The sequence below is a fragment of the Dermatophagoides pteronyssinus genome, unplaced genomic scaffold (genome assembly GCF_027571235.1).
Source record: "Dermatophagoides pteronyssinus isolate colony J.1.1.1.1 unplaced genomic scaffold, Derpt_VIB-CSIC_2022.12 sq0002, whole genome shotgun sequence".
NCBI lineage: Eukaryota > Metazoa > Arthropoda > Arachnida > Sarcoptiformes > Pyroglyphidae > Dermatophagoides > Dermatophagoides pteronyssinus.
In genome coordinates this window covers 923041-936046 of record NW_027461526.1, presented here as the reverse complement: position 1 = coordinate 936046, position 13006 = coordinate 923041, and the positions used below count along the sequence as shown (strand labels likewise).

General features: G+C 26.4%; 1 protein-coding gene across 2 annotated transcripts in view; it reads right to left on the bottom strand.

Moving 5' to 3' along the window:
- Positions 1 to 13006, bottom strand: part of LOC113797397 (uncharacterized) — a 62479-nt gene that overhangs the window by 18857 nt on the left and 30616 nt on the right. For both annotated transcript variants that reach the window (XM_027347763.2, XM_027347762.2), the window contains exons 2-4: positions 2917 to 3246; positions 2728 to 2838; positions 2363 to 2566 (exon numbers count right to left, since the gene is read on the bottom strand). In XM_027347763.2, the coding sequence (XP_027203564.2) occupies positions 2363 to 2566; positions 2728 to 2838; positions 2917 to 3246 (645 nt within the window). The remainder of the gene's footprint in view (positions 1 to 2362; positions 2567 to 2727; positions 2839 to 2916; positions 3247 to 13006) is intronic.

Sequence of the window (13006 nt, the reverse complement as noted above, 5' to 3'; positions counted from 1 at the left end):
AGATTTTGAGTGAATTTCCAGATATTTGAAATCTATTGCTCAATGTTATGAATTTTTTTTTTTGTTATAAGAGTTGAAAGGAAATTGATCGACTACAGGAAACAAATGATTGATTTCTGTTCGGGTTTCAGTTACAGTTTCTCTTTTTTTTCACAATTCTCTTTGAAGAATTTGATAGATTGATTTGATATGGATGAAAAGTGGATTCAAGAAAAAAAATATTTCATTTTCCTAAAATAGCCTGCTCTATTTGTTTTCTTTCAAGAAAGCAAATCTTATTCATCCATGTTTATTACAATTCGATGAATCTTTTCTTTCAGAAGCGAACAAAAAAAAGAATGCTTTTTTTCTCTTCTCTCATATATAGTCTGTCAAGTTTGTTTGTTTGTTTTTTGTTTGTCTGTTTTGTTTTGTTGCAATGAAACTCAATGTAGCGGTAAATCATTGTAATATCCTTTTTTCTATTTTCATTTATGAAAAGATTCGAAATGAAGGGGTAAAAATGAAGAAATTCAAGCGAAAACAAATCGATAATTGTGATGATTTTCTATGTCGACAAGGACTGACTGAGAAACAAAAATGACAGAATAAATGTATTTACTACACTTTATCATTTAAACAATGTTGTTGTTGTTTTTTTTCATCAACTTAAACGAATTTTTTTTTCAATTCCAATATGATGTTACATCATCCAGGCACATATTGTCTCAAGGATATAGGATGTTGATGATGATTGTCATTGAATGTGAATAAACTATAAACTTTCAATGGATTGAAATTTGTTTTGTTTTGTTTTTTTTTATACATTATTCAATTTTATCATTTGTTCGCAATATATCTGTCGTCTAGATTGACGAGTGTGTAAAATAAATTTAAAATGAAAAAAATAAAAATAAATAAAACTGATTCAAACTGTCATTATTTTTGTTTTCTTCGGAAAATGTCTTTTATTCTTGAAACAAAACAATAACAGGAAAAAAATCGGAACAACAGAATCCGGTAACCAACAATGAATAGGAAAATAACTATGAATCCAAAATAATAAAGAAAATTATAAGTGAATAAATAAATAACGGTTGACGGCTAAAAATTAGTTTCATATTTTTTTTTGTTTTGCCATTTTGTTTTATTCATTTAGTTTGTTCATTCGTTCTTTCAATTTGTTCTTAGAATCTTGACGAAGCGAATGAAAAAATAAACAAAAATAATAAGCTGTAAACAGAAAGATGAAAAGAATTTAATAATAAAACACCCAAGTTATGTTTTTTTTGTTTGTTGTTCATTTTTTTCTGCTTGACTGTTATGTTTTCTCTGGATCGGTTCTTTTCGTATCTTAGAAGGGATTCAATTTTTTTTTCGTTTTTGTTTTGTAAAAAAAATTCATCATCATCATTTTATCTATATCATTGTTATTTAGTTGAAAGTTGTTCTATTTTTGTTTACTCTCATACTTTACAGCTATTGTGGATCAAAAAAGCCTTTAATAAACCAAACAGGATTTCCAAAAAAAAAGTAGAATAATGAACAATGACGGTAAAAACAAAAACAAAACAAAAAAAAAAAGATACAAACAAACAGGCAAAATGATTCAAATGTTGAATAAATTTGTCGCAAATTAACGATAGTCATTTTTTTCAACTCGATAGTATTCTTTTGTTTTTTTTTTTGAATAAAACAAAAAAAAGATTTCATTTCTTTTCATCGAAAATAAAGATAAATTCGTGTGAATGAATGAACACAATAATGAAACTTAGAATGTTGAAACAAGTAAGATGTCATGAATGTCGACTTTGTATTACAAAGAATCCGAATATCACTATGAGTTTGTGTGTGTGTAGGTTTGGAATGATATGCAAAAGAGAATTCGAATGTCGTTTTCGTTTGCTTTGCTGTGGGGAATGTTTTCTGCATAACTCGATGTTGCAATTTTTTTTTTGTTTTTAACTCATTTTGACTATTCTACAAGTCTATAAATATATTATCTTTTTATTTTAGGGTAGCATTACCCAGAACTTTATTTTTTCTCTTGGTTCATTTTCATCCTAAACAATGAAGTGAAGAGAACCAAAATGTAACAAATGAAAAAAAACCAACAAATCATTTTGACAACAACAAGTTAAGATAGATAACTACAGTAACCGATAAAGAATCTTAACTATAAATGTTTAAGATGTGTGTGTTTATAAGTGCAAGTGTTCGCAAAACAAAAAAAATGTTGGACAAAAATAACAAAGTGAAAAGTTTGAAAAAAAAAATTTGTACAAGAATTTTTTTTTGTATGAAATGATGTTTGATGATTTAGAAATGATAGGATGAGAAGATAGTGAATTTGTTATTGAGTTCATTGTACAATACCACTTACGATTCATGTCAAGTATAACAGTTGCGCTGATTGGTTCAGTAACGTTATTATTCGAAGCACGACAAGTCAAAATCGACATAAAATCGGATCGATTTAAATTTCGTATATTTAATTCATTTCGTACCAGGCCATGTGGACCAATTGTATACGTTGAATCAATGAGACGATTTGCCTGATACCAATTTACAGATGGTGAAGGTTTTCCTATTGTTTGAAAACAAAAAACAAAAACAAACAAACATAATGAAGATAAATGGACAAACAAAAATGGTAACAATAAAACAATATTGGAATAATGTTGTTCCAATTAACTCAGGCAAACAATAATCACGAACATCAAATAGAAAAAAAATAACGATTCATACCTCCTTCGGCTTCACAAATTAGAATCACATTCGAACCTTCATCATATGGCCCGATTACTCCTTCCAGTTTTTGTCCTTCAACATCCATAATTAGTAATTCTTTTGGAGGCACTATTTGAAAAAAAATTTAAAAAATTCAGTCAAAAAAAATATGAATATGTAATCACAATGAATAATCACAAATATTACCTGTAACATTAAGCAATACAATAACATTTTGTGTACGTGATTGACGAAAATCAACACGACAACGATATTCAGCAGCATCCGATGCCATTACCGGTTTTATTCGTAATACTGGTGGCTGTTGTTTCATGTCAAAATAAAGGCGTTTACGAGATTCATCCGATATGGTATGGATGGCTTTCGATAAAGGCACATTACGAGCATCAACACGATATATTGGCACGCCGGTATCGCCGCGAAACCATAATACTAATGATACTTCATCTTCGATCCATGTAGTATTACAAGGAATGTCAACTGAACTACCGGATACTGTTGATACTTCGGTTATACCTGTCATTAAGGAATAATGAAAAAAAAATATTCATTTAGTCTTTTCTCTCATAATTTATCTTAATTTAAATTAGTTGGAAAAATTTTTTTTAAAAAGAAGGGAAAAAAGATAATACTATTATTTGAATTTTGTTTGTTGAATTTGCAGATCAATTTGAAATAAATTTCGGGTTAAATTGAACAATATATAAAAAAAATATTTCGAAAATAAATGAATTTTCTGTTATATGAAATGAAAAACGATTCTGAAAATTCTTTTTTTTTCAACATTAAAGCCAGAATTGCTTAATGTTTTCTTTTGTTATTTCTTTTTTCTTCTACACACGAACTCAAACACTCATTATCATTAAAACATGATCGATCATTATGTCAGAACTATACAAAATAAAGAACAGAAAAAATGAACAAAATGTGGAATTTTTTTTCAAACAAATAAACAAACATAGAATCCCCATTTTTTGAATCATTTGAAAAAAAACAAAAATATTCATCACATTGGAATGATGAATGTCAAATATAATGCCGATCGATATACAATAAAAATCTTTATTTTATATATATCATCGATACATTATAATTGAACATCCATTAACAAAACGATGAGAATTTCAATTTTTTATATCATTTCATTTTATTTTATTTTTGAAAAAAATACTTTTGTCTTGTGAATGGATTCATGGAAAATAAATTGGTTTACGAACAACATATCAGAGAAAGCGAAGTGAAAACTATCGAAACAATTGACTTGTAGATAAAATGGGTAAGGGGTTCAATTTACTATTTATAACAATAATAACAATGATAAATAAATGTGAATGGAAAATAATTTATTTTATTTCATTTTCTCTGACTAAATTGATATGTCCAAAAAATAAAATCGAATCTATTTTTATTTATATAGAAATGATTAAGAATGAATGATTGGTATCATCTCATTACTGGTACAGCACAAATGAATCAAAATCAATTTATATATTTAGGCATATATGAGAATTTCGTTTTTTAGTGGGTTGGTCAATGGTATTTTTTCACTTTCGTTCAATCCACTTTACCAATATATGCCAAAATGATTGGAAGACATTTGTCATATCATGGACCAATAGACTACTATTATGCCAAACTAACATTTCGAAACAAAAACATTAAATTGAACAGGACCAACAAAAAAAAAGAAACCAGCAAGCAACCAAAAAAAAGAGAAGAAAAATAATAATAAGAATAATAATCAGATACCAATGCCAATGTGTTTGAAATAAATGGATGAAAGTTAGTCTCTCGTGAGGTAAACTATCAAGGTTTCCCGGGAACCGAGAAAAAAAAATTATAAAAAAAACTTGACCAATTGAAATGTTCAATCAATTTACGCGTCAATAATTCATTTTCAGTAACCAAAATAAATTGCATTTTTTGTTGTTGTTGTTCTTGATCAGTTTGAAACTCAGTTTTGTCCTAATAATATATGTTTGGATAAAATTAAAATAAATAGCCTTCGATGTTGTTCCATGTTGCTGGAATAAAAGTACAAGTGTGATACGTAAAAGTAAATTTTTTCCAAATGTTTTCGAATGACAAGAATCGTATTTTGGAAATGAAATATTAAAAAAAAACAGAAAAATTTTCAATTCAGGCAAAAACTGTAAAAATATTATTGATAATTAGGAAAATCTAATACAAACACACAGACACACACACACAATTAATCATCATAGGAAAAAACATGAAATTTTCTTTATTTGTTCAATATGGGATATCCAGCAAAAAACAATGATAATAAACAATTGAATTGAATGCTTTTTATGTTAAAATGATAAATAAATGGATTTTTGATTTAAAAAAAACAATATTAAAATGACAATGACAATACATAATATAAATGAAATGGAGCGGAAAAAATTCAATTATCATGATCATCATATAAGAATATTTTTCTAAAAATATGTTTTTAGTTCTGGATTGGTTTTTTTTCAATATCATTTCGAAAATCCAGACACAATCGAAAAATAAACAAAAACATTCATATGTCGTTAATTTTCTTAACAATATCTGTTTCTGCCATTGTTATGATCATTTACAAATTATGTATCGATGATGATGATGATGATTGTAATGATGAAGAATATTGTATATCGTAAGCAATATTAATAAGTATCGATAAATACGCGTGTAAATGTTTTGTTTGTTTGTTTCTTATTTCGATATTGTTTCTAAATTTGTTTGTTTTTTTCTTTTGATTTTATCAGTTATAACATCATCATTCAACCAAAAAAAAGTAATAACAATTTGTATTGTTTTGTGTTGCATTGTTTTTTATGGTAGTTGTTGTTGTCAATTCTTTGATAATTGAATAATCATTGAATCGTATCCGAAAAGATTCATTTCCATTATTTTATTTTTGTTTGTTGAACACACAGATACAGAAATAGAAAATTATATGATCATCATCATTAAGAAGATGATGTTTACTGATCGACTTTGATTTCATGTGTTGATTTAATTGTTGTTGTTGTTATAGATATCATGGACAAGCCAACACGAAAGAGAAATGAGACAATTTTATTTTTTAGTCATAAAAATTAATTTCAAATAAATAATTATACAAAACAGATCGATTTATCTGCGTTTCACATATTCTGGAAATTTGCTTCATCTAATAGGTTATTGAACTGTAAAAGATAACTGAAGAAAAATAATTGGATATCGAGCAAGATTGTTTGGAAAAAAATGTGTGAAAAAATCCATATTTCACTCTCTCTCTCTTTTTTCTTTTTTAAATACATCTTTTGAATTCTGAGAAATTTGTTATTGAATACAGGAAAAAAAAGATTCTAAAATCCAAATTGAATTGGTAGACACACAATAAGAATAGGAGAAAAAAACATGACTGAATCGATTACAAATCATTTAAATTATTGTGTGGCATATTGATTTTGTTGCAAAAGTTATAAATTTCTGAATAATAATGAAAAAATTTTTGAAACGGAATTGAAATTCAATCTCATGATGAATATTTTTTCTCCTCTATTTTACACTTTAATAAAGATGGGAAAAAAGTGTTACAATTTAATTGGATAAAAAAAATTCAATCATTGTTGTTGTTACGTTTTGTGAAATGTCAAGTTGACATTAAAATAATGAAGAAAAAGAAGAAAAATTAAAAAAATGAATTTTTTCCCAAAAATTAAAAATGAATGAGAAAAAAAAACTATTTTCTAATTGGCTATGAAGAATACCGATGATTTTCATCAGTAGTAGTTATATTTATAAAATAATTTTTCCTCGATACAAGTACACAATCTCTTGAGACAAGACATTGTTGGTATGAAATGATGAGTGAAAAAAAAACGAAAAAATTATTTAATTTAAAATGTCGAGGAGCGAAAAAAAGAAACCGGAAAGAATTTTTTATTTTCACTCTTTTTTCTTTTGTTAGTTTTAAAATAGAATCAAGATATACTGAAGAACATCAAATACAAACACGAAAGCAGAAATGTTTGTATATCTGAACTCTTTGTGTTTGCGTGTGTGTACTTATGGTACTTGGATTTTAATTAATGTTTTAAAAAAAAGAATGAATGAAAAAACTGAAGTGAAAAGATTATACATCCGAATTGGGATAAAGATCACAGACAAGATTCAAGCAAACAAACAAACAGGAAAAAAATTGAAACGTGGAAAAAAATTGATTATGTTTGTTTTAGAGGATAAAAACCTAGTTTTTTTATTAACAAACAAAAATTTCGATTATCAATTTTCATCATCAACAACAACAACATTCGTAGTGTAATGAATTTCCATTGGGATCTTATCAACTAACGAGATGAATGTTGACAAGTAAAATGATGATCAAGAATCACATCTAATAGATGATGATGAAAGAGAGATGTATTTTCGATTATAAAATAATTTGAAATACGAATTGAAATTTTGACAACCGAAAAAAAATAAGAATTGTGTCCATCACAATCACAAAAACGAATGAATGTTTGCAGAGAAAGAAATTATCAAGATTTTCTTTTAGAGAGATGTTTCAAGTTGGCCACTTACAACAACAAAAATCGAGTATCATATTTCAATTAAATTTCTTCACTATGTTTGTTCTTTTATTTTATGAAATTTCAATTTCTTTCTTTTTTATTTTTTTCATTCTTCGCTTGTTTCTATTCTCATCATCATCATCATCATATGACACATTCTTTGTCACCGTTAACATTGCTTTGAGATTTTTCATTTTTACTTTAGCTTCTGTGATTTAAAATTGAAACAATTCATAGATATTATCTAATTTTAAAATAAGAATCTAACAAAAAGGCGGACAAACCATGATGACTGTGTGATTGTATTGAAATCAAAAAAAAGAAACACAGGGAAACGACCGGGCAAAATGAATGAATGAATCGTAATGATGATGATGATGATAATAATAATAATAAACGAAATAAATGAATGAATAATGAGAAAAAATTCTTAAAAAAAACTTGTGTAAAATACATTTCAAGATGAATTTTTTCTCTTCTTCTTTACATTCAATTCTTTATTTCATTTAAAATTTCAATTTCTTTTCATATATTATCATCATTATTACCGACATTGCTATCATTGTACTGATCTTTTTCAACGTTCCTCTTTGTATTATTCTTGTTTTCAGTAAATTTTTCTCAAACGGATATGAATACTAAGCTTCAGGAAAGAGAAAACAAAAATGAAATCGGTGGTTGCAAAGGAATGAAAAATGGATAGAAGAAAAAAAAACTATTCAAATTGAAAACGATGAGAGTCTATTGATATCAAAAAATTGTTTTTGTCCTGATGGTGGTAGTAGTAAGATCAATTTTTTGAATTGAAAAAGAAAAATAATTTTCCATTTATTCTATCTGAAATTATCTCAATCTGGTATTAGATGAGAAAAAAAACTGCTCATGAAATTCATACAAACACACACATATTGCAATTAAATTCATCTATCCGAGACCAAAAAAAATATATTCGGACCGGGAAGATGTTGGCAGTTGTGAAAATGAAATTCACATAATGAATACAACATATACCGATATGATATTGTAAGTTAGAATAGCCAACAAACGAAACGGAAAAAAATTGATGATATAAAAAAAAATGCAACAAATGTGGCCAAATAAAAATCCTATCCGAGGTTATTTATGCGCAAAGAATGCAAGCTTCATTAATTTTTGCATCCACACAACAACAACAACAACAACAACAACAACAATGAAAATAGTGGCGATCCATTCAAAACATCAAACAATCATCATTATGGAATTTTATTTTTTTTTATTATTTTTATTCGGATCTTTATCTTCATAATATTTTTTTTCTCTAGCATTCTAGTCTATTTCATTCTGGATTTATTTGTCTGACGACAGACAACGATTTTGTTGGATTTTTTCTTTTTCATTCATTCATTCATACATTCAATTCGATTCTAAATGGTCTAAAAAACTGTAGATAATAATCATCATATACAGACCACCACCGAATTATAATAATATTTGTGCGTGTGTTTGTGTGGTATTCAATCGATATGAATGTATTTATTTTATTTTTATTTATTTTTTTTGATTCATATAGTAGATATTTTCCAAAAAGATCTTATTATTTGATGTTTTTATTATGGATTTTTGGTTGCTATATTGTATATTACAAAATATTACCATCATCACTATTATGGTAGTGAAACATATCGACCACAGAAAAAAAAGCAAAATAATAATAATAAATGTGAAAATAATAAAAAAACAAAAATCCGATTTATGGGAATGGATAGATGGTGGAAAAAAAATTTCCCGTAAAGATGACAATAAAAGTGAGAAAAAAATTTCTTGTAAATTCATTTTTTTTTGTTTATTTTCATCATCCATTTTTGTTTACCAAACGTTGTAAACATAAAAAGCCCATTTTTTATTTTTTCTGAAAAAAATGGGCTATAGATGTCTGAATAATTTTTGTATTCTTTGATGGTCGATTTTAAATTGCCAAACAAACAAAAAACAATAATTTTGCCATTATTGTGCGATTAGTTTTACCTAAAAAAAACTAATAAAAGCAATTTTATAGTAAAAAAAACTTGAAAATCACACACGTTGCATGAACGGAAGCGATGTTGAATTTTTATTGAAAAAAATACTATCAGCAACAACAACAACAAGAATGAATATTCTTGAACAAATCAAATTAACATACGTCAGCAGCAGCAGCAGCAAACAAACAAACAACAACAAAATCACAAACAAAAACAACAATGTTTGTTTGTTTTTTTTTCTCGGAAATGCATCAGCCAAAGGCCAACGATTCTTTTTTTAAAAAACAATTTTCAATAGACAACAACAAAAGATAATGACAAACTGCATATTCAAAAAAAAAGTTAAATTTGACCATTCATACGACAATTTCATTCATATTATTAAGAATATAGCGAAAAAAAAACGAAGAATATTATTAACATGTTTGTTCAAGCGAAAATCTTTCCCCAATGACACTTGAACGATGTTTTTTCTTCATGATGATGGCTATTGTTTTGATATATATGAAAAAAAGCTGATTTCGGGTTATTGTTATTATATATTTTTTATTTTATTTTGTCAGCTTTTCGGATGAATAGATAAATGAAATGTTAAACAAGTTTTTTCCCTGTGTTTTATATATAACCTAATAACATTTGTTGTTTTATGTTGATTTCAATGGATCATATTATCCAGTCAAAAGGAAGAAAAGAAAAGATTGGAAAAAAAATCTTCAAACAATTGTGTTTTTTCTCTTCTTCGTCATCATTGTCATATATAAATTGTTTCATTGGTTTCATTCTATCACAATGGACAACAATAATGGTTTGACTATAGAAACAAATGAGAAAAAAAACCAAACAACAATTCTAAAGGCCAATCGACAAAACCGAAAGTCAAAAGACAAAAGAATTTGATAAAGTTTGATGATTCAAAACAAAACAACAACAACAAAAATCCCGAAGCGAGAGATAAATATTTCAATTTGATTTAAAAATTTACAAAATTTATTCGATTTCCTCGCCTAGATTTAGAAAGTTTATTTTTTATTCTTTTTGATTGTTTATTTCGTTCATAGAATTCATTGTATGATGATATCATCTCATTCAACTATTGTCATTTTATTGAATAGTTGATTTCAAGTCGTTTATCATTTTATCTATCTCTATCTATTATATAAATGAATTTGTATTCTAAACGTGAATTGTAGTTGGGGTTGTATACAAACCAAACAACAACAAAAAAAACAAGATAGAAAAATTATCTTACTCATGAAAATGAATCAAGAGTAGAATTCTTAATATTGATAATGGTAAGGGCAATATGATATCAAATAGTCCTCGGGAAATCATGTCCGAAACCGAAATGTTAATGGAATGTTTGTGAACACAAATAAGACAAAAAAAACACACAATAATAATTACTTCATATAAACAAACTAACCAAAAATCATCATTATCATTGTTATTGTTTGTTGATAGTGATGATGATGAAAAAAAAATTAAAAATTCTAGACAATGATTTAAAGCGAAAACAAGAAAACAAAAAATTTTTTTAAATGAGAAACCTTATCTGCAAAATAGAAAATTGATGATGGAACCAAGGAAAAAAATAAACAAGTTTAAGGAAATATAATGATAATGATGATTGAAATGATCAAGTAATGAATGTTAAAGGAAAATTTAATGATATCCAGAATAAATGTAAGTGAGAGTTTTTTTAAACAACAATTTTTATGTAAAAAAACTTTTTAAAAAATCATTCATTATGATTTTTTGAATGTTGTGTTGTTTTTTCTAAACGACCAAATACTTCAAAAAAAAAGTTGTTGAAAGCAATAAAATATATTTCCGAAATCATTGAATAACCTAGATAACTTTTAATTGATTTAAAGATGAATCCGTTATTGTATATGCGATAAATAAATGCAAATGTTAATCAATTGTAACTTTTTTTCAAATAAAAAAAATACTGATAGGAATTCTCAAGGAGTACAACGAAAAAAGTTAACAGACACTAACTCTACTTGTATCATAAGATTCATTTAGTCAATCACTCATCATATACACAAACATAACAACAACAAACATTATGTATTGGATTAAAACCATAGCATTGATGCATCATTTTCATGTAAATACTTAATCGTACGAATAGTGTGACGAGGGCATTCTTTTTCTTTTGTCCCTAGAATAAACAAGATTCGGATAACTCGTATGAAAAAATAATCAACTTGAAACAAAAGTTTTTTTATTATTGTTTTTTTTCCTTCAAAAAAAACTAAAAAAAACATATTATTATGAACGATAATGTTTTGGTTGAACAACATCAAAACAACCGAAAAAACAATTGTAAAAAAAGAAATATAAAAATATATAGAAAGACAAAACAAATGACTTGAGAGTATACATTGATATTTGGTAAACCAGAAACTTTCAACTGAAATAAAAATATGAAATAAAAAACAAACGCCCCACAAATAATCAAGAATCATAGCCCCAAAATTACATACAATATATTACATCGAAATAAACAGAACAAAATTAAGATTCATATAATCAAGCAATAACACAAAGAGATAGCGCATTTTTCAGACCCAAAAAAAAAGAAGAAAAAAATACAGTTTTTTTTTTGTTATAACAGTAATGATAATGATGAGAAGGGAGAGAGAAAAATGAAAAAAAGAATAAGAAATACACGATCAGAATAGAAATGAATTTCATCATCAACGATATCGTCGTTATTATTAGCTAAATGCTATTGTTTCGATTATTGTTATTCGTAGAAATTCTTTTTCAAATATATTTTCCTCACATTGTTTGCCCATAGTCAAGTGAAAAAAAAGTAAGCTTCACTGCCATTATTAATTGAATATTTAGACTTTAAAATGATAGCTATATTCGTTTTTCTTATTTGAAGCCCAGAGTTCAAATTTAAATTTTTATTTTTATTTTTCATTATTTTCTCGATACTACTTTAATCACCGTAGAATTAAAATTAATTTAATGAAAATGACGACGACGATAGTGGTAAGGATGATTGAACTATATTTATGAGATTATTATTAGGTTTTTTTTGGTAGTTTTTCCGGGAAAAAATATTAATAAAAATCAAGCAGAAAAAAGCTTCCTAAGATTTGATTATCATTCATACATTAGATTTTTTCGGGGGACAAAAAAAATGGAAAAAAATTGATTTTCCCACTGTGAAACAAAATCGAGACTATTAAAGCAATGAAGAATGCATATATCATTGCACAATGATCATGATCATTATGATGGCACGTTGACATCAATTGAGATACATACATAAATAACAGATTGTTGTTTTTGTTTTGTATCTATTTCTTCTTTATTGGTTATGGATGAAAAGTTTCACGATTCAAACAAATAAAAGAACCAAAAAAATAGCATCAACTATAAAGTGTGATGACAACAGAGAAAAAGAAAGAAAAATATAGAGATACAGAATAGAAACAGACAAAAAAAAATCTACGACACGACAAAATTTCGGAACATTTATTTTCGTTTCTATTAAATTCATAATATTCGTACATGTTCGTGTGTGATCTTTTTTTTCATGTATCTATTATCTTTTCTTTTTCCCTTTTTTTTATTGCTGAGACCAATGATTCTGATTTGTTGATGACAACAACACAACACATGATGGCATATCATATTGCAAATAATGTTGACAATTTTCGAAATTTTTTAAAAACTTGTATTGTGAACAATAACAACAAC